The 26,254-nt window shown below is 40.0% G+C and overlaps 1 protein-coding gene across 3 annotated transcripts in view; it reads left to right on the top strand.

Annotated features, from left to right (window-relative positions):
* DYM (dymeclin) overlaps positions 1 to 26,254 on the top strand; it is a 209,911-nt gene that overhangs the window by 124,394 nt on the left and 59,263 nt on the right. For all 3 annotated transcript variants that reach the window (XM_058823249.1, XM_058823248.1, XM_058823247.1), the window contains one exon: positions 18,877 to 18,979. In XM_058823249.1, the coding sequence (XP_058679232.1) occupies positions 18,877 to 18,979 (103 nt within the window). The remainder of the gene's footprint in view (positions 1 to 18,876; positions 18,980 to 26,254) is intronic.

The raw sequence follows: 26,254 nt of genomic DNA, 5'->3' as shown, positions 1-26,254 counted from the left end.
GAAACAGCTTATAGCTGAAAGAAGAAAGAATTTATGTCATCTCAGCCAGTTTTATCCTTAGACTAAAATACCTTGCTGAGATCCAGCCCCTCTGTCTTTGCTAACTTCCCTGGATGCCCCCCTCCAGCAGCTTTCTGAAATCAGTGCCACTGGCAGCAGGGAATGCCCTGCAGGTATTCTTGGCTTTCTGCATCTAGGTGATGCACTCATGTCTGTTCTGATGTCCCAAATTTTGCATGAACTTTGACTAGTGAAGGCAGCTTAGTAAAATATTTAATTAATGCCTAAATATAGAAAATTATTCACTTAGAAAATAACAAACATATGTTACTGATTCAAAACGTCTTCCAATTTCTCAAATTATAGAAAGTATTGACAGCAGCTAGAGTTGTCACAATTGATAATTTTGATTAAGATGTTCCAGTCAGAATGCCTGTAGCATCAGAATGTATACATTTTCCCCCCTTTTAAGTAGGAGTATCTACATCTTGATATCAGTTGAGAACTAAATGTTTAAACCACTTTTGTGGGTTTCCTGAGGGAGATCTGGGTGCCTACCCAGAGCTGGGCAGTACCCTCAGTACTAAAATATGCAAAGAACTTTGCAAATCTTGAGTAACAAATGATTCAGAGGATGAGCGGTGCAGCAAACATCTTTGCAGGTGTCTCCTAGAGACAGAGATGGATGAGCTTAAGGGATTCAAATTGTGCATATGAACAGTGGTGATCAGGGAAATTTTAAATTTTGATCAAGGACTCTGAAGAGCAGAAGCAGCAAGAAATTAATCTTGTTAATGTAGAGGACAAGAGATTTAAAGTTTTATGCTTTTAAAGTTGGATGCAAAGTGTCCCACTTCATAAAATACATAAAATTTTAGTTCAGCAGTTAATTTTAGTCAATAACCCCAAGAATCAGCAGTGCAGTTAAAAATGAGAGAACCTCACAACATACTCGTAGCTTCATAGGAGACTTTAACTTGAAATGTAATTTGATTAGTGGGATGTTGTGCATAAGAAGGATATCTGAGTGGTCTGCTGATGTGGGGCTGGTATGTTAATTTAAAAGTGATGAGTCCAGGACATAACCCTTATATAGTGAAATCCAGTTTCACTGGGTGTTTTCCAGTATGCCCAAATTGTCTCAAACCAGATGTTGTGATACGTGCTGCAGAGATGTTCTGCACAGGAGCCATAGGGGAGACCTGCTTAGTGAAAATACCTGAGGGTTTATATTCTTCTAATTAACTGCAGCTGTAGATAATTCTTCTAATTAACTGCAGCATGAGTCTGGAAGTTTGGCTTATTTTGATTTAAAAAAATATTTTAAAAAATATTTGATTAACAGTATAAGTGATTAGAGGCATCATCCTCATGGTTCTCTTTCTGATGTAGTTTTAGGAAGTCTCCCAGCTGCCCAACTGTTGAATTTAAATCAGTGATTCTCCATCAGAGGGGCAGGTGCCACCAGTGAGGGGTCATAAGCACATTACAACAGAGGCAGAGCCCTGGGCTGCTGGGTCCTGCAGACCTGGCCTGGCTCCACATGTGGCTGGAACAGGATGGGGAGGAAAGAAAGAGGGAACACTGCTGACCTGCTTATTGAAGGTGTAACATCTGAAAAATTGGAAATGGGCATCCAGATCCGTTCATACTGACCTCAGTGATCCAAACCATTCCTGATCTGCAGAATTAATAACACTGTAATTAACTCTGTAAGAATTCCTTCTTTTAATTTCTGGCTTCTATTGAGAACATCTGAAAACAACAACTGTTATGTCTTCTCACATTTTGGTATCTCCCTTCCTCACCACAGCCTATTTGACCAAGAAATGCAGAGAGAGGCTTGGGGGGAAGATTTAGTCAGCTCTTTATTCCAATCCTCCAAAGGATTGATTTAAGTTGTGTAAGGAGTTTTTGGATCCTCATTCTGCAGCAGGATGTAGGGGGTGAGAGCTGTGAGCTATTCTTAAGTGGTTTTGTTCTTTCGTGTTTGTAAGCTGAATTTATGAGAAAACATTGATGAGAAGGCTCCCACTGCAGCAGCCACAGATCAGAAAAAGCAGCGGGAGAGGAAAATAAGAACAACCACAACTGGTTTCCAAAGATGACTAATCCTCCAGCCCCAGTGTAACCTCCAGGACAATGATTAGTGTTTGGCTTTTCTTCTGCTGGAAAAGTTTTCTGGGGCGTCAGCCTAGCTGAAAACCGGTTCAATACATGTAACTAATGAAAAATTTTAAAGTTCCCATTTAATGTTCCTGCCTTGTGCACTTGGTTACTTTAAATACTTCTAGGTGCATGATGTGGAGTATTACATTTTGCCTGTATTCTGTAGTTACCAGAATATTTTATAAATGAGGAAAATCTAGTTCTATAGATAAGATATGGTAATGTACCTCTAACAGACCTGCTAGCAGTAGTGAGATGGAGTTTTTGACTTCCAGTTGATTGCTTCTCAGTTTTGCAGAAGACTTTTAAGGGGAATTCAACATGGATATTTTCCTTTTCACCAGAGTGAAAAAAAATGCAAGTCCTTGCTTTTAGTGTGACATTCACTCGGCAAAAATTTAAAATTGGTGTTTATAAAAAGCTTCCAACCTAATAAATAAAATCCGATCTTTCCAATACTGCATTCTTGTAATTAATCAACTGCCATCCTCTTGCTACTGCAGGATTTTACCCTGAAGTATGTTTTCTGTATTTCCCAGAGTGCTTTGTAGTGCAGTTGTGGCTTTACAGGTTTCTACGTTGACTTGGTATTCATTCCCAGCAGACAGTTTTCCTTGCATTTTGCTGTTTATTGACTTGTGCTCAATGTTTGTGCTCTGTGATTTCAGGGAAATGTTAAAGTGCCTGGTTAGGAAGCATCTTTGGAGATTTTCATGTCCAAGGGCAGGGTCACCAAGAGCTGTATGCCCAAGGCTACATCCAGTTGATGTTTACTATCTTCAAAGATGGTGACTCCACAAGCTCTCTGTGTAACTTGTGGTTTTTCTCTTACGGTTAAATGCAATTTCCTGTATTGTAATTTGGGCCCATTTCCTTTTGTCCTTTCTCTGGGCATCAGTGTGTCTGGCTTAATCATCTCTAGACTTTCCCATCAGAATCACAGAATCATCTAGATTGGAAAAGACCTGTAGGTCATCAAGTCCTACCTATGATCTAACACCACCTTGTCACCTATCAGATATTTGTATGTTTTAGGAGCCCTGTGAGCTTTTTCTTCCCAGGCTAATCAGAGGCTTCTCAGCTTCTCTTTGCATGTGAGACACTCCAGTCCCCTCATCATCTTTGTGTTGCTTTGCTGGACTTGCTGAGGTGTGTGCATGTCCCTGCTGCTGGGAGCTCAGTGCTCCAGGTGAGGCTTCTCAGTGCTGAGCAGAGCATCTCTTCTTTGGGCTGCTGGTGCTGTGCCTCATGCAGCCCAAGGTGCCCAGGGCTTTCTTTGCTATGAGGGTCAGTTGCTGGTGCACCTTCAATTCTGTGTTCCCCAGGAACATGGGGGCCTTTGCTGCAAAGCTGCTTTGCATGTGGTTGACTCTCAACTCCCAGGGTCTGGTACATCCCTTCATAGCTTCACAAGATTTCTCTTGGAGTGTTTATCCAGCCTGTCCTTGTCCCTCTAGCAACCCAACCATCATATGCTTCAGCTTCTCCTCCCAGTTCTGTATCACCTGCAAACTTGCCAAGGCTGCAGCCTGCCCCACCAGCTGGGGCATCAGTGGAGATGTTGGGAAACACTGGTCTTGGAATCCCAGAGTGGTTGGAAGTGACCTTTAAAGGCCATCTTGTTCCACCCCTGCCATGGGCAGGGACACCTCCCACTGTCCCAGGCTGCTCCCAGCCCCATCCAGCCTGGCCTGGGGCACTGCCAGGGATCCAGGGGCAGCCACAGCTGCTCTGGGCACCCTGGGCCAGGGCCTGCCCACCCTCCCAGCCAGCAATTCCTAATTCCCAAAGTGCCAAAATCTGTCCCTGCCCTCTGGCAGTGGGAGCCATTGCCTGGGTGCTGTCCCTGCCTGCCTTGTCCCCAGGGGCTGTGCAGCTCTCCGGGAGCCCCTGGAGGCCCTGGCAGGGGCTCTGAGGTGTCCCTGGAGCTTCTCTGGTGCAGCTGAACAGCCCCAGCTGTGCCAGGCTGGCTCCAGAGCAGAGGGGCTCCAGCCCTGGCAGCAGCTCCGTGGCCTCCTCTGGAATCACCACATGGAGTGCACGACTTCTGGCTGGGCTCCAGCTGGACTTTGTGCTGCTGACTGTAGCTCTCTGACCCTTTTAGTTTAGCCAGGTTTCTGTCCACCTCCATGTCCATTTATCTAGTCTTTACTTCATTACAGTGTTACAACTTGGCTTAATTGTAAAATACCATGATTATCTTGATTTTATCTTTGAGAGTCTTTATACGGTCTGTGTAGTTGTTCACATTTACAAATTGCTTCAGTATCCGAGATAGTTTTGGCCTTGAATTAAGATTTCAGATTATACCACCAGGGTTGGGAAAACTCATCTGTGAGCTATGCCAGCACTACTGAGGCAGCTCCAGTGCTGGGGACAGCTCTGGGCCCTCAGCACAAGAGAGACACCGAGGGGCTGGAGCGTGTCCAGGGCAGGGAACGGAGCTGGGAAGGGGCTGGAGCCCCAGGAGAGGCTGAGGGAGCTGGGCAGGGGCTGAGCCTGGAGCAAAGGAGGCTCAGGGGGGCCCTTGTGGCTCTGCACAGCTCCTGACAGGAGGGGACAGCCGGGGGGAACAGGGACAGGAGCAGAGGGAACGGCCTCAGGCTGGGCATGGGCAGGCTCAGGGTGGACATCAGGAGGAATTCCTTCATGGAAAGGGTGCTCAGGAATTAGGAGGGGCTGCCCAGGTAGTCCCCATCCCTGGAGGTGTCCAAGGAAGGCATGGACATGGCACTCAGTGCTCTGGGCTGGGTGACAAGGTCAGGCACAGCTTGGGCTCTGTGATCTCTGAGGTTTCTTCCAGCCTAAATGATTCTGTGGTTCTGTCACCTGGATAAATTGAAATTCAGAACAATGTTTGTACATGCCTAGAAGGACTCTTACTGTGTCTCTTCTGAATATCCTATTGAAATGCAATTTATGTTTGATCCTATGGCCTAGCATTTGTTTCCCAAGCAGGAGTGGAATTAACATCCCAACCCATGGTGGTTGTACTTGGTTTTTGTACAGTATAGAAAAGAAATTTGTTAGTGTTTGCTTTATCATCATGAAGTCAGTTCCTGGAAATGTTGTTTTAACTTTGGGAAAAACAGAGAATGACCTGGAACATCACAGAAATGTGCCTTTTTAAAAAGTGTGTTTTGGGGAGGGCAATGTTTTGGAATTTAGGAGGATTTTTAGATTGATAGAGGCAGGAAGAATTACACAGCAGAATAAGATTTACACAACTGAGTGGGAGGTAAAGCTCAACCTCTTTCTCTGTGGGAAGGAGGTTAATTTCCAAATAAATTGAAGACAATGTAAATTTAATTACTGTGCAGCTCAAAGGACTGGGACTTAAAAGCTATCATGTTAGTTTTTAAGATGGAAAAATATTGCACAACTGCAAGAGTGCTGAAATAAATAATTAAATCAAATCTTTGTTAGTTGTCCCACCAGTTCTGAGACTTGAGGATGTCTGAAGGCAATAAAATAATCTCTCTTCAAAATGACAGGTTCAGCAATGGGTAAGGTAATTTCAGATGACAGTGTGTGTGAGAAATAATGACATATTTCCTACTGAAAAGTAATGAACAATAGCTTTAAAGCTTTATCTAAATAAAACCTGCTTTTTCTTAATAGGGGCTATTCATGCCCATGTAACTTTTCTAGATCTCATTGGTATTGTCTGTAACACCTCTTTCACTGAAGAATAAAATTGAAAACATTGACAGGCAGACTAGAGTGGAGAAACAGGGTTGCATTTAGCTCTGTCAAGGTTGGATTGTGAAACTTGGGTAAGATGTGACTTTTGCTAGATATGGAAAATATTTTAATAAAAGATGAGGAGACGGTCCAAGCCGGGGATCCTTCAGGATGCTGACAAACCTTTTCCTGCTGTGAGCTATGGTGATTTTGATCACACATGTTTGTTTGGGAGAACAGTGGTGGTGATGGAGACAAAAAACTGGGAGAATTCAGTACTCCAAATATTTTTCCTTCCTTAAAGGCTTCCAGATTATCCGTTCCAAGATTGTCATCTTCCTGCAATGATGAGTAGTTCAGAGCATTTCAAGCTGTAGTGTATTTGTAAATGCTTCTGTATATGCTGGAGACCATGGTATATTCTTGATACCTATATGCTTTTCCCTGGAGATGTGTTTTAACCTTTCTAGGTCTGTGCTCTACATTTAATGGAATCATTAGGCTGAAAAATCCCTCTAAAAGCATCAAGTCCACCCATTCCCCCAGCACTGCCAAGGTCACTAAAGTTTCACATTCACAAAGCTTTTAAATCCCTCCAGTGATGCTTCACAGGTTGTTTTCCCCCACCTTTTTTGTTTGTTTGTTTGTGTGGGCTTTGTTTGTTTTTGTTTTGTTTAATTTTTTGTTTGTGAACTATAGAACAAGGGAGAGAAGATCACTAAACACTGTGAATTTGGGATGTGATGTTAGGGAGGTCAACTTTACTGTTCGTAATAAAGATACATGGAAAAGGAAGCAAGTGAAAGGCCCTGGCATTATCTCTCAGACATACATAGGAAAGGACATGGGTGTTGTTGAGAGGCTGGAGCTACCAAAAAGAGAGAAATAAAGAAAATAAAGAGAAATTTTAAATAACAGGACTTAAAAAAATGCTGTGGGCTGATTTCCAAGGATATTGGCACAGCATTTACACTGAACTGGGCAAGGGCAGGCTGGGACTTCCTAAAGCCAAGTTAACCTCCGTGTAGGTCATTAACTGTAGCTTTTTCCACAGTGAATTGCACTCTTATGAAATGCTTCATTATCCCTTGTTTTTTTCAGCATTCACTGCAGTTGGGTTCTGACTGGATATTAACATCCCTTACAAAAAATTTAATATTCTTGATAAATGTTTTCTTTTGGTGATGCAGTATTTTTCAGGATGAAAATACCTATCTTTAATTTCCTATCTATTTTAACCTCAATTTTCCTTTCAAAAGTGGTTTATTTATGACAGGCTACCTTTTGCATGTTTGTTTCTAAGAACAGAAATTCACAGAAATGCTTCAAAGGGGATGATGTTGACATTACAGTGAAGGATGTAAACAATTTTCATTTGAGATACATATATTTCAAGTACTGTGTTGTTACAGCGTGTGTTTAGTAACAGATAATAAACTTAATCTTGGTCTTGTATTGAAAAACACTTGATATCTTACGTTATTTGATGTTACATTATTTGACATTATCCTGTGTTTTTATTGCATTTTTCCTTTTTTCAAATACTAGTATGCCTTCATGTACTTCTGAAAATGTTTAAGCATTTCATCTCTTGGAAGGTATATTGATCTGCACATCAGTGCTGTTTGCAGAGAGGAGAAGTATTTCTAACAAATACCATGGGAGGAAGGTGTGGGTGTTTTATGTAGGTGCATACACTTTGTCATAGGATCCCAGAGTGGTTTGGGTTGGAAGAGACTTTAAAGCTCATCTCATTTCATCCCCTGCCATGTGCAGGGACACCTCCCACTGTCCCAGGCTGCTCCAAGCCCCATCCAGCCTGGCCTGGGGCACTGCCAGGGATCCAGGGGCAGCCACAGCTGCTCTGGGCACCCTGGGCCAGGGCCTGCCCACCCTCCCAGCCAGCAATTCCTAATTCCCAATGTGCCAAAATCTGTGCCTGCCCTCTGGCAGTGGGAGCCATTGCCTGGGTGCTGTCCCTGCCTGCCTTGTCCCCAGGGGCTGTGCAGCTCTCCTGGAGCCCCTGCAGGCCCTGGCAGGGGCTCTGAGGTGTCCCTGGAGCTTCTCTGGTGCAGCTGAACAGCCCCAGCTGTGCCAGGCTGGCTCCAGAGCAGAGGGGCTCCAGCCCTGGCAGCAGCTCCGTGGCCTCCTCTGCACTGGCTGCAGCAGCTCCAGCTCCTTGTGCTGCTGGAGCCAGGGCTGGGGCAGCTCTGCAGGTGGGCTCTCACCTGAGCCCAGGGGCACAGGGGCAGGATCCCCCTGCCCTGCTGCCCACGCTGGGGATCAGCCCAGGGCAGGGTGTTCAGCCTGGGGCAGGCCCAGCTCTCACCCACAGCTCCCCCAGCTCCTTCTCCCAGGGCTGCTGCCTCTGCTCAGCCCCAGCCTGGGTTGATCCTGGAGCTGCCCTGACCCAGGTGCAGCACTCAGGCAGATGTTTCCATGGGCCGCTGCTCGAGCCGGTTTGGCCAATGTGATACCAGATATTGTAGTGTGAATTTTGAGTTCATTATCAACTACAGTACCTAAAATCCTCTTCTTTATTCCTTCCAAGGTATTTTGTGCCTGGAATGATTTATTCAGAAAGGAATGCATGAGCAAAATTTGAAAATTGAAATTCTGTATGTACTGGTTTGAATACACGTCTTGGAAATTGCAGTATGTGTACCGAGATTGAACATCCTGTGTGAAATTCCTGGTGAAGGCGTAGGGGGAATAATTCAAATTCAGCTCCAACTTCAGCTTTATAGTATTCCAGCTCAAACTGTGTAATTTTTTTATGTCTGGAAATTCAGTAAAATGAGATATTTGAGCCAAAATCACTAACATGATATGGATGGAGGTACTCCATTGAAGGAGGTGGTAATACACGCAATATATTATGCTTTATGCATATTTTACAATAGAAATTGACTTCATCAATATTGGAATTTGATTTAAAGTTCAGGAAATAATAGATAAGGTTTTATGAAAAGTTTAATTCACTGTCTTGGTTTCAAAAGTGAAACACAATCTTTAATTAAGTGATTGTTCATTGTGCTTTGTTTTGAATGTAGAATTATTCACTGGTTTGGGGTTTTTTACGTTGTCTTTATTCGTTGTGTAGCCTCAGGCACACTGAACACATGCCATCTAACTTTATCCAGAAGACAAAAAAAGCTCATTTCCTTAATAACTGTTCTTTTTACAGCTTGTGATACTCATAAAAGTTCTCAGTGGTTCACAAGTGTTCACAATGAATATACAAATTATTTATAAATACAGATTTGGGAAAAAAAGATTGCTACCCACTATAAACAGTTATGGAAGTTATCCACAGATATAAATGTATTATCTTGCAATTTTTTTCCTTTATGGGGCACTGGAAGTTTACAAATGGCCTTATTGTTATGCAAAAGGGAGTCCTTGCATCCAAAATTATGTTTGGGAGAACGTCTTAGCTGTGGCACCTATGTCAGGTTTGAATTTTTGGTCATTTCTGTAGTGTCCTTAGCAATGACTTTATTGTGAAGTTGATTGGTCTGATTTTTTTTATTTCTTAAAAAAAAAAGTTTCCAGTTTGTTAAAATTGTAGAGGTTTCATGTGAGTAGGATAACCAAACAGACTGTAGTGACGAGGGAGAGACAACTAGAGGCTTTCCATGCCCACTAGCAGAATCACTGTGGAGCGAGAAAGATGTGATCAGGAAGGACACTTGGCCAAAGACAAGGTCAGTCCACAAGGAAAGCAGTAAAGTCCTTCCTGTGGAGCAAACAGGTCAGAGAGACCTTTAGGCCAGGGACCAAGAGAAAGGAGGGAGAAAGGAGACAAAGGCATAAGACAAAAACAGCATTCTCTGTCTGCAGCATATGATGGGTCCTCCTAGAGGCTTGTTTCTTGTTCTGTTCGACACTGAAATTCAAGTTTTATGAAGTTAGATCAAAGCCTGGAGAAGAGAAGGCTCCAGGGACACCTCAGAGCCCCTGCCAGGGCCTGCAGGGGCTCCAGGAGAGCTGCACAGCCCCTGGGGACAAGGCAGGCAGGGACAGCACCCAGGCAATGGCTCCCACTGCCAGAGGGCAGGCACAGATTTTGGCACATTGGGAATTAGGAATTGCTGGCTGGGAGGGTGGGCAGGCCCTGGCCCAGGGTGCCCAGAGCAGCTGTGGCTGCCCCTGGATCCCTGGCAGTGCCCCAGGCCAGGCTGGATGGGGCTGGGAGCAGCCTGGGACAGTGGGAGGTGTCCCTGCCATGGCAGGGGGCTGGAGGTGGGATGGACTTTAAGATCCCATCCAACCCAAACATTCTATGACTGTGATATGATTTCCAAGTTTCACAGGAGATTGCAATTAATTCATTGTAACTGTGCCAGGGCACTAAAAAGCCAAACCCTCACTGAGCCCACGGGACTGTGTAAAGACAGGGTGGTACCAGAGGTGAGCACTGTGAGGGCTCTGGGTATGAACCAGGGCTCCAGACTCATGTTCTGCCTAAATCTTAGAACAAAGAGGGCTGTTAGCAACACCCATACCCTGTGACCTTCTGCAAGGAGAATGAGTCTGTTGTCTCCCAAAGTGGACCCAGATTCTTTCCTGTCAGAATGAGTTTAGAGGGCACAGCAATTCTCTTTCCAAGTGTAGCAAGCACCCAAATACATACAAATGCATTCAAATGTGCTTGCATAGCCAGTGTGTTTGAGCAGAGCTGTGCCAAATCCGAGCTGCTCAAAGGATAGGGATTTGGACCTTAGGTTGCACAACAGCAGTGTCTTTCTAATTTTCATGTTGTAATTTCTTTGTTAGGGTTTTGGGTGAGAGTTTTGCTCAGGATGCTTTCTCCAGAGATTTCCTCTGGTTCTCACCCACAGAGTTTTGCCCTCATTCAAGGCAAATGTCATCTCTCAGCAACTATTAGACCCTTACCCTTATTGAATTAAGTGCAAGTAGATAAAATTGAAATATTGCAGGCTCTGCCCCTTTGATATTCTTATAAAATAGTAACAGGACAAACACAGGGATCATTAAAAGGAATTATGTGCATACCTTGAGACACCTAAAACAGATTTGAGGTTTTTTAGCTCAGAATAAGCCTTGTGTTTAATCTGAGCTTTGCAAATATATATTCTGTTTATACTGGACTGCACTGATTTTTCCTCCTTAGCTTTCAGCCTTTCAGGATTTAGTTTACTGCCTGCCACTCTCTTGAAAAGTACAGGAGAGAAGTGGTGCTCAGCAAAGCACTGCCCTGTCAAGTCAAAATCATCACATTCTGTAGGATTTTCATGCAGGAATTCAGTCCATGGTATATCACAGTCTGCTTATTGAGTTTCTATTTCAATACAAGCTACAGTTAGGTCCTAGCCCGCCTCTGCCCTGTAAGTGGAGTTACAAGGATGCTATTTGAAATGCCAGACAAAAGGGGAATAAAACGATCTGTACCATGATACAGGGGAAGGAATTTACTGCTTTCTGTTCCTTTTACTTCTCTAGCAATAGGAGCATACATTTCCCAACATTGGCTGGAAAGTGGCCATGAGATGCCGAACAATTTATGCCTTCAGTTGAGAAATACATTTCCTGGTCTCTGGAAATTAAACTCTTGGCTTATTTTGTAAATATTTACTTTTTTCTTGCCACATCAAATTCCTTTCTTCCATATTGTTTCTAATGTCATTGTCTTTCTAACTCCATTTTGGCAGGAAATCCTGTTCGTTAATGCAAAGCCTCCCTTAATTGTTCTAAGTTGTTTCTGATTTTGCTTATAAACCTACAAGTGTATGGTGACTTCTTGTTTTTCTACTTAATACAACAATATTCTAAATAATAATGTTAGCCTCTGTGAGGCAGAATTTGATATGGCTTTATAGCACATGACTTACAGATCTCTGCTCGTATGTTAGCAGTGGCAGATAAAAGGGTACTCTAAAATTAATGAGATGTTTTGTCATGAAGATATCTTGAAGTATATAATTTATTAGGATCAAGTTTAGGATTGTAGAATTAAAAGAGTGGCCTTTTATGTTTGCTGTTTAAAAGGGAGATGGGATAGAAATAATTTTCTTACCCAGGCTGCATTAAAACCATTTGTGATGCCAGAGAGCGGCTCAGGTGAATGACTTTTTACATGGGCAGATATCAACAAGACAACTTTAAACAGACAGAGGGCAGGTTCAGATTGGATATTAGGAAGAAATTCTTTATTTAAAAGCAGGGGGGTGAGGCCCTGGCCCAGGGTGCCCAGAGCAGCTGTGGCTGCCCCTGGATCCCTGGCAGTGCCCCAGGCCAGGCTGGATGGGGCTGGGAGCAGCCTGGGACAGTGGGAGGTGTCCCTGCCCATGGCAGGGGTGGCACTGGATGAGCTTTAAGATCTCTTTCAACCCAAATCACTCAGAGATTCTGTAGTTTGGGATTTGCCCTGAAATAGCTGCCAGCTGTGGCACATAGCTGTTTCCAAGGGGACACAAACTTATATTTTTAAGGCACAATATAAGAAAAGCAGAAAAAGGTCTGATCTCTGTCCAGCAAAATTGGAACATGGCAATACCTTCCTCGTGTGAATGTTCTACTGTTTGTGAGTTCTTCTCATTCCCTGATCCCTTGAACCCTCTTTGTCCATCAGTGTGGCCCATGCTAACCATGTTATTTACATCCATGATATTTGTGGAGTCTGCACCCTGTGAGTCTCTTGATTTCACATCATCTCCACAAGCCAGATGGACCTAATAGTAAATATAGCAAATCTTGATTCAGCAGAATTTAGTCATGTTTCACTTTACAAGATTAGAAAGAAAGATATAAAGTGCGTTCTTATTTTCTGTTTATTCTGTTATTTAATATTTTAATTGGTTAGATTCTGTTTCCTGGGATCCTAAATGTCTCCCAGGCTTTAGAGTTGGTCTCAAATAAATAAGAGCAGTGCCTCTCTATGGAGTAAATGGCCCTGCAGAGGCCTTGGAGTTCTCCATGGCTATTGTCTCTCTTTATTTCTATTTATGTGCCATTGTAGCTTGGATAATTCGAATGCAGAATGCCTCAAGGGCTCTTTAGTAGACATGAGCACAGGGGACTTAGGGATTTTTCTCTGCATTTATTTGTACTAAATGGATTTTTCCCAGTGCTGGGTTCCTTAAGTGCTCACAGAGCACTTCTCCATTGCCCACAGACAGGCACTTGCTTACAACCTGTCCCCCATACAGGTCTATGGGACAATGCATTTATTGTATTTCAAGTGGAGCAGCACAGTGCATTTATTTTGTTCTGAAGTCTGGTATGACACTTCACAGACCTTTATTCAACCAGATGGGCATTTCAGGTTATCTGCTTGGAGACGTCTGTGCTGGGACATATCCATGTCTAGAGTTCTTGTGCCACAGCACACACTTTGTTTTGCTGTAATCCTTTTTAAAAAATAGGTCAGCCCAAGCAGTGTTCCTTACATATACAGAAATCAAGGTATGGTTTTAACTTTTAGATGTCAGGTTTTGAAAATAAAATCTTTCTAGAGCTTTTTTCTAATATGATTGTCTCATTGTAAAATCCTTTTGTTTAAAAGGAGTATTTTTAGTGTAGCAAGGTTTTGATGTTTAGGGCTTTATACTTAAATCTTTAAAATAGAGAACGATAGTACATTTGGCATGTATATAGGAAGAGTGAGAAAAAGCACCATAGAGTATTGCTGAATTGTTTGAGAACATTCATCCTCAAATTTTTTGATCCATGGAACTGTTTTTTCCCATTACCAGATAGTGGTTTGTGTTTGGGTGCTGTTCAGTTTGTTTGCAGCACTTCTGAACTAGGAGAGTGAGCAGAAAAAATTCAGAACATCTGAATTTCCAAACTTCAAATAAATTCTGTGGAGAGGTGCTTTGGTCCTCAAGTAGTTCTTTACTCAGCACATAGAGAATATTTCTAGATACCCACATAAATGAAAATTCACCTTTAGAAGCTCAGTAGTGATTTGAATTGTGAGAAATCCAATCCTTACCCCGTCTTGCTGTCATATAACACAATCTGACTTTCCTCTGCTGATGTCATCAGTTTGTTTCTATCCGTGTCACTTTGTTTCAGGCTTCCATCTCTTTCTTTGTATCACACCCATCAGTCTAAGCTCATCTCATACCCTAGGTATTGAGACTGTCTTCTTTCCTCCCAGGTTTTTCTTCCCTCTTTGCCATTGCTTTGACAATGCAAATAGGAATTTATTGCACCTTGAGCCAGGCTCCAACCTCCTTTGTAAGGGTGCCCATGTAATGATAGTTAAGTTACTAATAACTTTTTTTTTTAAATTCTGGTATCTTGTAGAGTACTGTGTAAGCAAACTTCCTTTCTCCCTTTGCATATTTTTGGTTTTTTCGTCAATTCACTCTTCTCAAATCCATTGAATAAATGAGTTTTCAAGAATTTCATGGAGAAGTATGTTCTCTGGTTTAGATCCTGTACATTTTCATACAATTGTTTCAAAATCTTTCACGCAGGATGACAGGGGCACTTGCTGCACAGCACAACTTTATTGAATATAAAATCACAGAATTGTTTTGGTTGGAAAGGACATCTAAGTTTGAGTCCAGCCCTGCTCCCCAGTACTGCCCAGCCCACCACTGCCCCATGTCCCCAAGTGCCACATTCACATGGCTTTTAAACACCACCAGTGTCCTTGGTGACCACATAGTACATATATTTTTCTTTTTGATCTCAACTTGGCTTTTAGTTGGGCAAAAACAGATGTGTGATGAAGACACATGAGGAAAATTTGGGAGACAGTCACAGCTTCCACTTCTGGAAGTGTTACTTTTTATTATTCAACTGTATTAATTTAAAAAAATCTCACGTGGAGCAAAGTAATATAAATGATTTGTAGAAGCCTGTTACAACAGGGGTACTGTGCTTTATTTTTCTTACAGTCTCATTGAAAGACCATCAGCAAGGTGTATTTTTTAGTGATGGTGATATCCTCTTTGGAATGAGTTTCACAATCACTGTTCCAGTATTATGCTCAGGACAAACTGGCATGTTGTTATTTTGGAGCATCCTATTCACTTCATTAAAATAAAGTACACTCCTACCTTTCCTTCTCATTGTTCAAAGCTTTCAGAAAACTTTGTGGCAAATTCTAACTTCATATTTCCTTTCAACTTTTAATTTTAGTTCTCACATCTTTTTTTCAAATTTAGTTATAAAAGCTGCATTTTATACATTGGGGTTTTTTGATGTGAAAAGTGTACTTTATGAGCTTTTTCAAACTGATGTAAATTAGACTTTTTGAGGCACTTATTAAATGAGTTTCCATATTGGCTTTTTTTTTTCCTTTTGGGATCTACACACTTTGTGGAGTTGACTTTTTGAAAGTGTTAAGTTCATATATTACTGGTTTGCATTTTATTGTGTGTGCAAATAGCACTTAATCAATTCACTGGTATTAGCAACCATTTCTATTTAGTCTGTATTAATTTCTTTTATTTATTGAAGTTCAGCCCTGAGTTAAATTAAAACCTGCTGTGTAAAGGGAGGTAAGAAATCAATGTTGTTTTTAATTCCTTAAAAACAAACAACCACAGGACCTTGAGACTGTTGTTCAGCCTTTAGTCTTCCTTGCTGGCTGAGCTCATCGCTGCTGCGATTTGATGATCTGTAATAGATCACATTATCCCAGAATGGTGTGGGTTGCAGAGACCTTGAAGATGACACTCTGTGTGGTCAGGGGCACCTTCCACCAGACCAGGCTGCCCCAAGCCCTGTCCAGCCAGGCCTGGGACACTTGCAGGGATTTGGAGACTCCCAGCTGCACACAGCTTCTCTGGGCACCCCGTGTCAGGGACTCACCACCCTCACAGCCAGGAATTTCTCCTGATAATGCCAGCTGATGAGTCCTAATCTTCCTAACAGATGCCAGCTGTTACCTCATCTTGCTCTTATTCCAACTTGCTGTTTTGCTCACTATGCATTGGCCTGGATGTGCTTCTGTGAGGGAGGGAGGAGTTGAGATGAGGGACACCAAGATGATTTAATTGTTCTGGACATAGCTCTTTATTGTCATGAAAAGTCCATAATGGGTGAGATTGAAGGGCTGTCAGGCTCCGTGGCCTGCCTGACAGTTGATGGAGAAGAGTGGATGAAAGAGGACAAATATTCCAGTAGAAAAATCCATATTCTTGTCAGCCTGTGCACGCTGCCACAAAGTACATATATTTTTCTTTTTGATCTCAGCTTGGCTTTTAGTTGGGCAAAAATAGATGTGTGATGAAGACACATGAGGAAAATTTGGGAGACAGTCACAGCTTCCACTTCTGGACCTTGTACCTTGTTGTGAGGAGGGGAACAACCTTGTTGTAAAGGATTTTTGCTTTTTAAAAATTGCATTATTCATGCCCTGAAAATCAAAATCAAGCTTAAAACCTTACATACACTGGAGACATGGCTGCTGCAAAATAAAGCAACGCTTCTAGAATGCAGCATTTGTTGGTGATGAAGGGTATTTATGAGCTAAACTTCATAGAAATGCCTTTTGAGGGTTGCAGCTAACCCTGTGCTGAGACTTTAAAAATTAGTCTGATATTTATCAAGGTGGTTTGACAGAGGCACAATAATAAGTGAATGACTTGTAATTGAAGTTTTGCGCCAATTTAGGGAGCAGCAGTATTTCCTAGGAAGCTCCAAATCCATTCCTAATCACAATATCTGGCCTTGATTTCTTTTTTTTTTTTTTTCCCTGTGTTTTGCTGTAGTGTTTTTGTGGGGGTGTTTGAGTTTGCATTTTTATTATGAAAAATTTAGTATGAAAAATCCTGCCATTATCCCTGCCCTTGTGCTTATCTAAGGGATGGTCCTTAGAGAAGGATTACCTATGGATGGAGGAGAGAATTGTGTTGCATTTTTCTAACCTGGATATCTGTGTTATGGGCACTGGTCCCACAAAAAATTGTCCCAGCATGGTGTGAAGGACATGAGTTTGTGGCTGGGAAGCAGAACTTTGCAAGGGGGAAGACAACAATTAATTTGCAAGGGGAAAGACAACAAAAGCCTCTGCACTGCTGCTCTTTAACTAGAAATCAGCCACCAAGACCTTTCTTATGCCACAAACTCTACTTATAATACATGTAATTATTACAAAAAACCCTTTAAGGAATATATAAGGAAATAATTTGTCCATTATTTTCCTTTCTACTTTTTCCCTTTTTTCCCAATTTCTATTGGAATAAATAAATTTACTTTTTGCTATTCTGGTTCCATGCAGAGTACCACTGTATGTTCATTTTCCTCTTCATATACATTGGACACATGCACTTTCAAAATCTTGATCCCTTTTCCTTGTTTATATTTAAAATTCTTTTAAAGCCAGAATGCTTTATGTGTTTTGGAGAAGAATCTACTAGTTGGAAATCTGCGTTATTCCAAATTCTTCTTCTTTGTGAAATTATCTTCTGGAGCAGACACCAGATTTAACCTGATTTTGCTGCATCCCACCATAAGCATCTACAGCTTTTTTGCTGCATCCCACCATAAGCATCTCCAGCTTGGTTTTAACTGATTATTTTGTCTCCACAGCACTAGATGGTGCTGATGACAGTATCTCTGAAATCTGAGTCTTCAAAGATACCCATGGTTGCAGAAGTAGTGCTACTGTTTGCTACCAAGGACCAGTTTGCAGATCCAGTTATTGATCTGAAAAAAAAAATTCAGTCTGTGAGTGCAATAATAGAATTTGGGAGAGGGAAAAAGGTGGAAAGCTACCAATATATCTTAATTTCTGTGTTGCTTCTTCCCCTTTTAGCGTGGAATGTTCTAATGGTATTGACTAATAGCTGTGAGTTAGTGTAGCTAATTCCTTGTGGCTGTGAGGAGTGTTGGAAAAGCCTTTTCCTGAGGCTCTTGACTAGCAATGGGATGACAAGAGCTAATGACAGGCTAGCCATTCTCCCCTCTAAAACACACACAGTCATCCTTGGAAAACCTGATAGGAGTCCTGTAATGCTCCAAAAAGAAGTAAAGAAGTCCCAATGATGCTTTTAAATGCAGAAAGCCTAAAAACATCTGGCACCTAACAAGAGAAAATGGCCTCAGGTTGCTCCGGTGTAGGTTTAGAATGGATGTTAGGGAAAAATTCTCCATGGAAGAGGTTGTTCTTTCACAGGCTGCCCAGAGCACTGGTGGAGTCCCCATCTCTGGAGGAATTTAAAAGCCGCTCTTTAAAAGTGGATGTGGCACTTGGGGACATGGGTCAGTGGTGGCCTTGGCAGTGCAGGGGGCATGGTTGGACTCAATGGTCTTAGAAGCTCTTCCAATATGGGGATGGGTTCATCTGTGAATTGATAGCCATGTTTAGGCTATCCAGGCCTTTAGAGCAGCATCTGACTCCTTGCTGCTGCTGAGCATTACCTGATGGTCTTTGCCCACTGCTGCTACTCCCACCATTCTCCTTGTAAATCAGGTTACCCCATCCTCTGTGAGTGTCATTGCTCTGCTTTTTTCCAGAATGCAAGAAAAATATGTTTATTTCTCTGTATGTGTATGGACCTCTGATTTAACAGATTATAAAGCTAAGGTAATCCTTTTTCAATTGACTTAGGCTAAAATAAATTTGAAAATAATATGTAATAGTAAAATGCAATAACTCAGCCTCAAAATACACAAAGCTTTTATCATATACCCAGATTTCTCCTATCTAAGCAATAGGTTATTAAAATGGATAATATATGAGGTATTTAAGTATATATTACAATGTATTGCATGAGGTGCTGCACTTAAAAATTGCATTCTAGTGAACACAAACTATTTATGAACTACAATTGCATGTATGCCATTCCTTCTGTGATAGTTTGACTTTTAAGAATTTAATAATGAACAGAAAATGTTCTTCAGAGCATATATTGTATAGAATGTTTCTGATTCAAACTCTGCTGTTACTTACCCAGATGCCAAATAAACAAATAAATAATACAATTATGCATTACAATCCAAAAATTTTGTATAATAAGATATCTTTCCTTTCTGAATAGTCTTAACGATTTCAGGACACTCTCATGAAGTTATTTTAATTTCTTTTTCCCCCAGTCTATTTTCTCTGTTGTCTAAAAAACACAACAAAGTGCTGGAGCAAGCCACGCAGTCCTTGAGAGGTTCCTTGGGCTCAAACGACTCTCCACTTCCTGATTATGTGAGTATCAAAATGAATGTTGTAATGGGTGCTTCGGAATTCAAGTCATACATCCCTAAACCTGCAAAGAATCCTCAGAGTGTGGCAGCTGAGCAACCATCAACATCAAAATACAGGAACCTGTATGAATGATGTCATGTCTGAAACGTCTCTAAAAAACAAGAATTACACTTAGAAATGGCAGAGCAAAACCACAGCTATGCAGAGGGAAGAGACTTAGTGTCAACTCATGCTTTTCGAGCCATTTGTAATTCAGAATATTTAAATGACACCATTGAAAACGGCATTTTTAAGAAGTGGGCTTTAGCATCCACAGAATCTTAAAATGCCTAAAAATGATTGAAAATTCCCAGTGAGCGTCTGAGGGAGTACTGGAGTCATGGGGTAAATTAGTATGTTCTGAGTACATGGATACTTAGAGTTCCCTTCAGTTTGCTGAGCCAATGCCCACAAGTAGGCAACAATTTTGTATTTAATTGCACAGCTTGTTGGGAAATCTCTGCTTTGGGTGGAAGAACGTCTTGAGAGGACTTGAATAATATCTTTCTGCTGCTGGAGTATCTTTGGTCTGTACTCATTTGAACCCTCACTGCAGTACTGTGTGCAGGAAAGAAAAGTTGATTTATCATTTGCTTGGGATTTTTGAGCATGAAAATGTATCAGCTGTTTTATTTTCAGGGCTAATGCATGATCCATAATATGCCTGCCTGAGACTTTGCATATCCTATTACTCTAGCATTAAATATAAAAATATCTAAAAAGATAATTTGTTATAATAGTTTAATGACTTAAATAGGGAAACAGCATGATACACGTCTGCAAAACACATAGGCACACATAGGCATGTGGTAACATATATATGAAGAACTACATTTTAAGATGTGTAAGAATACTTGCTTAAAAAAAAATAATGCTTGAAAAATATTTTATAGGTTTTGAACTTTTTAACTTGCTGGATGTAAACAATACTGCAGTTAAGGAAAGGCCCAGGGGGAAAGGCTTTCTGTATGAAGTTGTCCTCTTACATTCAGAAAGAGCTGAACAATGCAGCTGATAGAGCTGGGAAAGCTCCCTGGAGTACAGCCAAGAGGCTTAGATACTCCACTGATTTTTTTCTTTTTACTGTTGGTATGATGTAGGGATGGAGGAGGGAAAGAGAGCCCTTGAAAAGATTGGTGTAGGGGACAGTAAATTAAGTTCATGGCCTGTATTTTGAAACAACAAGGTAAACTGTTAAGGCATGGCTTTCTGGTCCTTTCTTTTTCCTCTTCAAATTGCTCATGTTACAGCTCAGCCTGAAACATAGGCAGTTGACTAAACAAATTTGTGGCCAGATTTCATCACTTCAGCATATTCTGCTTCTGTATCTCAGTATGGAGCTAAGGAAAAGGGTGATTCCAATATTGCCGGCTCTGCACAGGTTTATTTGTTTGTTGAGAGGTGGAGGTTTGCCTAATAAGCAGTTCTCTTGCCAGGTTGTGTTTGGACCAAATAGTATTTTAAAAATGACTTTTTCACCATTTTTTCATTCACTTTAATTTAGAAATTACTCATTTTCTTACTGTGCTCTGTAATCCAAATGGGAATTTGCATGAACCCGAATCCAAGAGTTAAATCACATAAAAGTATTCTAGGTGCTGTTTAAGATACTGTCTTAAATTCTGTGTGTTTGAACCGTAGTACTCTTTATATTCTAGTAAGTTTTTGACCCAATACACAGTCCCTAAGCTTATACTCACTGATGGTGGTAAGAATATACTGAGTTCTACCTTTACATGTTTATTAATGTTCTTTTTGTGAGTTATCTGCTGCAGTTTGCTATCAGGTTGTGGAGTAACAGCAGAGCTGGGAACTGAAGTAAGGAACTGACCCCCATTGGCCCTGATATTGTTCTTGCTGGGGTTTTTCTGGTTTTTAAAAAAGAAAAGAGCAACTTGTGTCATTTATTGAGGCTGGACCAGTGTCCTTTCCTGATAAACTCTTGTCAGTGCGGTGGATTCAGGAGCACGATGGAGAAGGCAGCAGGACAGAGACAACCAACCCCTGTCATTATTGCCTCAAAGAAACAATCCTTTGTTAAAACTATTTTTTGTTGTTAGATACAATCCTTTTTTAGACTATTATTCATTGTTTTTGTTGCAGCATTGACCTGTTTTGAAATACTACATGTAATCCAAATAGAAATGGGAAGAATCCACTTAAGTTTATGTTTCTTACTTTCTTGCATTCAATGAAAGCATGTTTTCCAATATTTTTAGCAAACAAGAAAACTGGTAATAAAATAATTGAGAATTTTGCTTCTTTCAGTTCAAATCAAGACATATTACTTAAGATATCAATGATTTTCTTAGTAATTTCATTACAGCCTAATGTAATTTATCAAATCAGAGGTACTTAACAGCATAAATAGAGACATGTTAACTTCTCTTGGGAAGTAACACATCAGATGTGTTGTTGGAGCTACCATCTACACCAAAAATTTCTTTTCTAGGATTTCATAGTATTCTTTATGATTTTTGAGTGCTTCCCCTGCTTTTTAAACTACAGCTGGTAACAAGAGATTCTCCTTAACTCTTTCTATGGAGAAGAAAAGGGAAATTTTTATTTTTGGCAACTTCATGTCATTTTCTTGCTGATATGAGAAAAACCAGTTTCCTAAATAGAAAAATTGAGGAAATTAAAAATTAAAGGTAGATACAGTATTAGATTCAAGTAGTTTGGCAGACATCATCACTTGAGTTTTACCTCCTGAATTTTGGGTTTAAAAAAAATTTGTTCTAGCCAGATGAAGCTTAAATGTGTTAGGAAAAATTGTAAAAATAATCCCACTTAGTGGCAATATATTCAATTATTTAGTACACAGCATTGTAATTTAAACAGCACGTCAATGGTGGATGAAATTTGGGATAAAAACCTTGTAGAGTAATATCAAACTTTTCATATTAATAGCCACATTAATCAAAATATGGACAGCCATTCTTTAATCCTCTATCCAAAATCTGTTGGATTTTGGGTTATTTAGCATAGAATGAAAGCATTGGCAACTCAAAGGGAAAAATGTAAAAAATACAAATGTAGTGAGCTTTGTGTGTGCATGTATATGTATAAAAATATATGTTTTGATGTGTAGTTATATATATAAAGTCTGCAGTAGCAAAGCCTGGTAGTGCTGGAGACTTCCCAATCAGAGCTGACTTCTCATGACTCCTTCCCAATCCAGTAAATTTACCTACTCTGCAAAGTTGGCTTTCATGGAGGGCTGGAATTCTGCAAATGTTGATGAGTTTTTCTCTCATCTTGATAACCAGAATTAAACTTTGCATCTGGATGATGAGATTTCTGTATTATTTTCTTTTCCCCCTCAGTTTGTGCTCCATAATGGGCTAAATGAATTCCAATATTTAGATTCTTCTTTGATTTTTTCCTGATTTATATGGTAAATAGAAAGCAGCTGTCTGTTTAACCGTCTAACTCTTGAAACTCCTAGGCCCCTCGAGCATCATCTGGAAGTAATGTAGCCTGTAAAACAAAGCTAAGAAGAAAAAGCAATGTTTGTTTTATGTGGGATGAATGACTTCAGTTGGGGTCCCTCTAATTTGGCCATTATGGGGGTTATTAAAAAGCAGTATTACAAAAGTGGTTTCAACAAAAAAGAAATTTGGGGGGGTGGGAGCTTATATCTTGTTATTACATTTGATTATATTCAAACCTCCAAGTACTTCATAAATTGTCCTTCATTTGAGTTTCCCCAAGAGACAACCAGCCCAGTCTCTCCCATGTACATCAAGAGATGTAAAAAGGTTCCCCTGCATCATTTACTTCCTAAGAGAAAATTACCTGTTATAATTAAGAGCTCCATATTTATCTTAGAAACTTGAAATTGCTAAAGAGTAGGTAAAATCAGGTGCATGAACTGCAGTGTTTGGTGTCTTTTAAACATAATGGAACAGATCTAGAATCTATTTATGTTCTAGATTCAGTTACATGCAGAGAAGTTAATTTTTCACCCAGTATGAAAAAAGCAAGTGTTTTATTCACTAATGATGTGAACAATTTGGCCTTTAAATAAATGTTGTGATGTTTAGGGGATTAGAAGGAGATGATCTGTAAGCCTTTCCAGCCCAAATCATTCTGGCATAATATGATTTTATGAATCATAGAGCCATTTGGAGTGGAAAAGACCTCTAGGTTCATCAGGTCCTATAAAATGTTCTGTGCTTGCACATCTAATACTACATGAGGTATCCTGCAGCTCTGATTCTGATTGTTTTAATTATCTAAAGAGCAGTTTAATGCAGAGCTCTGCCATCACATAGAAGTGTTCTCCTATAGACGAGTGCTATCACGAAGAAGTGGGAAGTCTTCCCCACAATCATCTGATGACTCCAGAAATGATGCAGAAATGAAATTAAACCTATTTCCAAATAAACTGGTTGGCTGTAATAGAGTTAGTGTGATGTAATTAACGTTGTTCAGCTGGTAGTCTGTAAAGTACCGCTCGGTGGTAACTGCTAAGAACTCACAAAATATGTAGAACTTGGCTACACTAGTGGCAGAATGGGAAACTTTTGCCAAATTAAATCAAGACTGCTGCCTGAGATATGCCCATATTTGTCAAATACTGGAGTGAGGAAAAAAAACTAAGGTAGTTTTGTTTTGTTGTCTTCGTTTTTTTTTGTCATAATCTTTCTTTAAAATTCAGAAACCACCTACTTACCACCCAAAGCACTGCCTAGGTCTCTTCAGTGTTTTTATTGTCTCTATTTTCTTCCATTTCAAAATGGCATCAGGAAACCCAGTAAGATTTTTTTTTAATACCTTAGTCACGCATCATTAATAGTCCCAAAATCTTGATTTTTGTGTGTGAATTTTTAGTATCTCATGTTGTCTAGAGGAATAAACTTAAAATGTGATTATACAAGAGAATTTTTATTAGGGTGTTGTAAAGCATATGCTAAAGCAATGTAGTGTTGGGTGGGTTTTGAATGGTATGTGGATTCTAGCTGTTCAAGTTGCACTTAATAGGAGAGTCACCTTGTTTTGCAGTATAATACCTTCTTTTTGATTACTCTGACTTGATGGCTGATGAAGTAACATTTTCAATATCAGGTTCTTCTTGGGTTTGCCTGTCTCCAGTATTGAGAAGAGGACCTAAAAATACTTTTTCTAAATATTAGTCATACCCTCCTTCAGATGAATTATATTTTATAGAATATTACTCCTACCTAATCCGCCTATTTTTATATCACCAAAAAATAGCTATTTCAGAATAGACTGAAATAACCAACCTAACCCAAATCTAAAGCAGGCTTTTCTATTGAGTAATAGCTGAATTCTGCAGTTCTGTCTGAATTCTTAATCAGTTCTTTCCTTTAAATGAATTGAAACTTTCATAAGAAAATGCTGCATAAATTATCCTTAAACAGAAGAACTATCCTAAAATCCTGTGAAAAAAGATGTTGGTGAAGTTTAGTCTCTTAAAACTTCTGTATATTACTATGAAGTACTAATAGTTATTTGCAGCTGGCTTTTGCATTATTATGTCTTTACAAATACATTTCTTGTGATTGAAAGATTTTTACATTAAATACATTGAAGAACATCAAGATGATGTTCTTCAATTGGATGTTGGTCTTTCATCACCCAGGACTTCCACAAAAGTGCCATTGGTGTCTGGTATTTGTGTTACATAGATGGTTTTAAGGTTTATTTCACTTAGAAATTCTCATTATTTTGGCAAATAGGGATGAAAATGCATTTGGTTTGAAGGAACATTTACTATGGCAGTAGCATCTTATAATTATCTGATTTAAAATCTTTCATTCTTCAGGTTTATGAGAAAGGAAAACAAATAAATGTAAGAACACCTGCTAAATTTCAAAACCCCTTGTTTTGCTTGTTAGAAACATTTGAAATAAACCAAACATGATAATATTTTTTTACTTTTTCTTCTTTAAAATAGTTGTAGAGCTTTAGGACATTGTCATTATTTTGCAGTAAAGGGTATAAATTATGGCATTTGTTCAAAATGTGCACTCAAACCCCATGTTTTTTGAGAAGACTGCTTAAATGAGTGTTCTTAAAAGAGGTGATTAAACTGAAGAAATTGTAAGAGATTGTCTTATAAAAGGATGAGATCTTGGGGTTTCCTTTGCACCTCCTTAAGTTAAGCAGGAGAATTTTGTACGCTGATTTTTTCCTGCACAGCTAATTGGGTTGCGTTTGAGAGAACTGGAAGCCTGGCAATGCTGGTTTTAGAAGGGCCTTAGGTGTAGCTGTAGATAGAAAATGTGATTATTAAGATAAAGCCCTCATAGGCCTCTCTATAAAACTGTTTATTACTGCCATGTAAACCAACATTTGTTTTATTCACACTAATGGCAAGTATTGAAGTGTTTGGATGAAAAAAGGAGCAGTACTGATCCCCAAAGCACCCTTCTTTGCTGATTTGGTCATTAGATGCTTTTCCTGCTGCCTCTTTCACATGAGTGGGTTGTTCAGTGTTTCTCAGAAACCAATTATTCACCTGGATGGTTCATCTTGGTCAGACGTCCACAGACAAACAGAACAAACTAATGCAGTAGCTCTCCAAAGAGTAGGATTTATTTTTATAACAGCAATCTATTTCAACAATGCATTAAAACAATTTTCTGGTGTTCCTAACGCAAGGTTTTGATTGAAAAATGTAGTGCTTAAAAACCATAAGTATGTGACCATATGTTATAAACATCCCAGTAATTGTTTTTTTAAACATGCAGCCATATAAAGTAGAGGAAATGGACGAGGAAGAAAATATGTACCAAACCTTTTAGGCTGTTTGGTACTAAATATCTAACTGGAATTGGAATTTCTGTGTGCTGCTTTTTCTCTATGAGATATTGGCGGAACATGTTGTACCTTCCATTTCCAATTTCTCCTCTTCATATTTTACGGGGACATTTACAGACTAACCAGTGACATTTTTGTATGTTTTTAGTTGTTTTAAAAAAAGCCATCCATTAATACCAAAGGGTACTAAGAAGTTATTTAAAAAGTAACCAAACATAGATCTTTAAACTCCTTCATTGCAGATATCTGTGATTTGACACTGGAAAGACAAAGAAAATAATAGAAATTAGGGTGAGCCAAGACTCAGTGATTTTGAGAAACATGCTATAAGAGGAAGATAGTGTGCTTCACGTTGGATAAAATAATGGAAGAAGTTATTCACCTGTGGAGATGCTGCTCAAATCTGTCTGAACTGAAACGTCCACACCTGCAGTGCTGGGGGCAGCT

Source organism: Ammospiza caudacuta, chromosome Z (assembly GCF_027887145.1).
Source record: "Ammospiza caudacuta isolate bAmmCau1 chromosome Z, bAmmCau1.pri, whole genome shotgun sequence".
NCBI classification, from domain to species: domain Eukaryota; kingdom Metazoa; phylum Chordata; class Aves; order Passeriformes; family Passerellidae; genus Ammospiza; species Ammospiza caudacuta.
The sequence above is the reverse complement of the archived record's forward strand: the minus strand, read 5'-3'. Positions and strand labels throughout refer to the sequence as shown.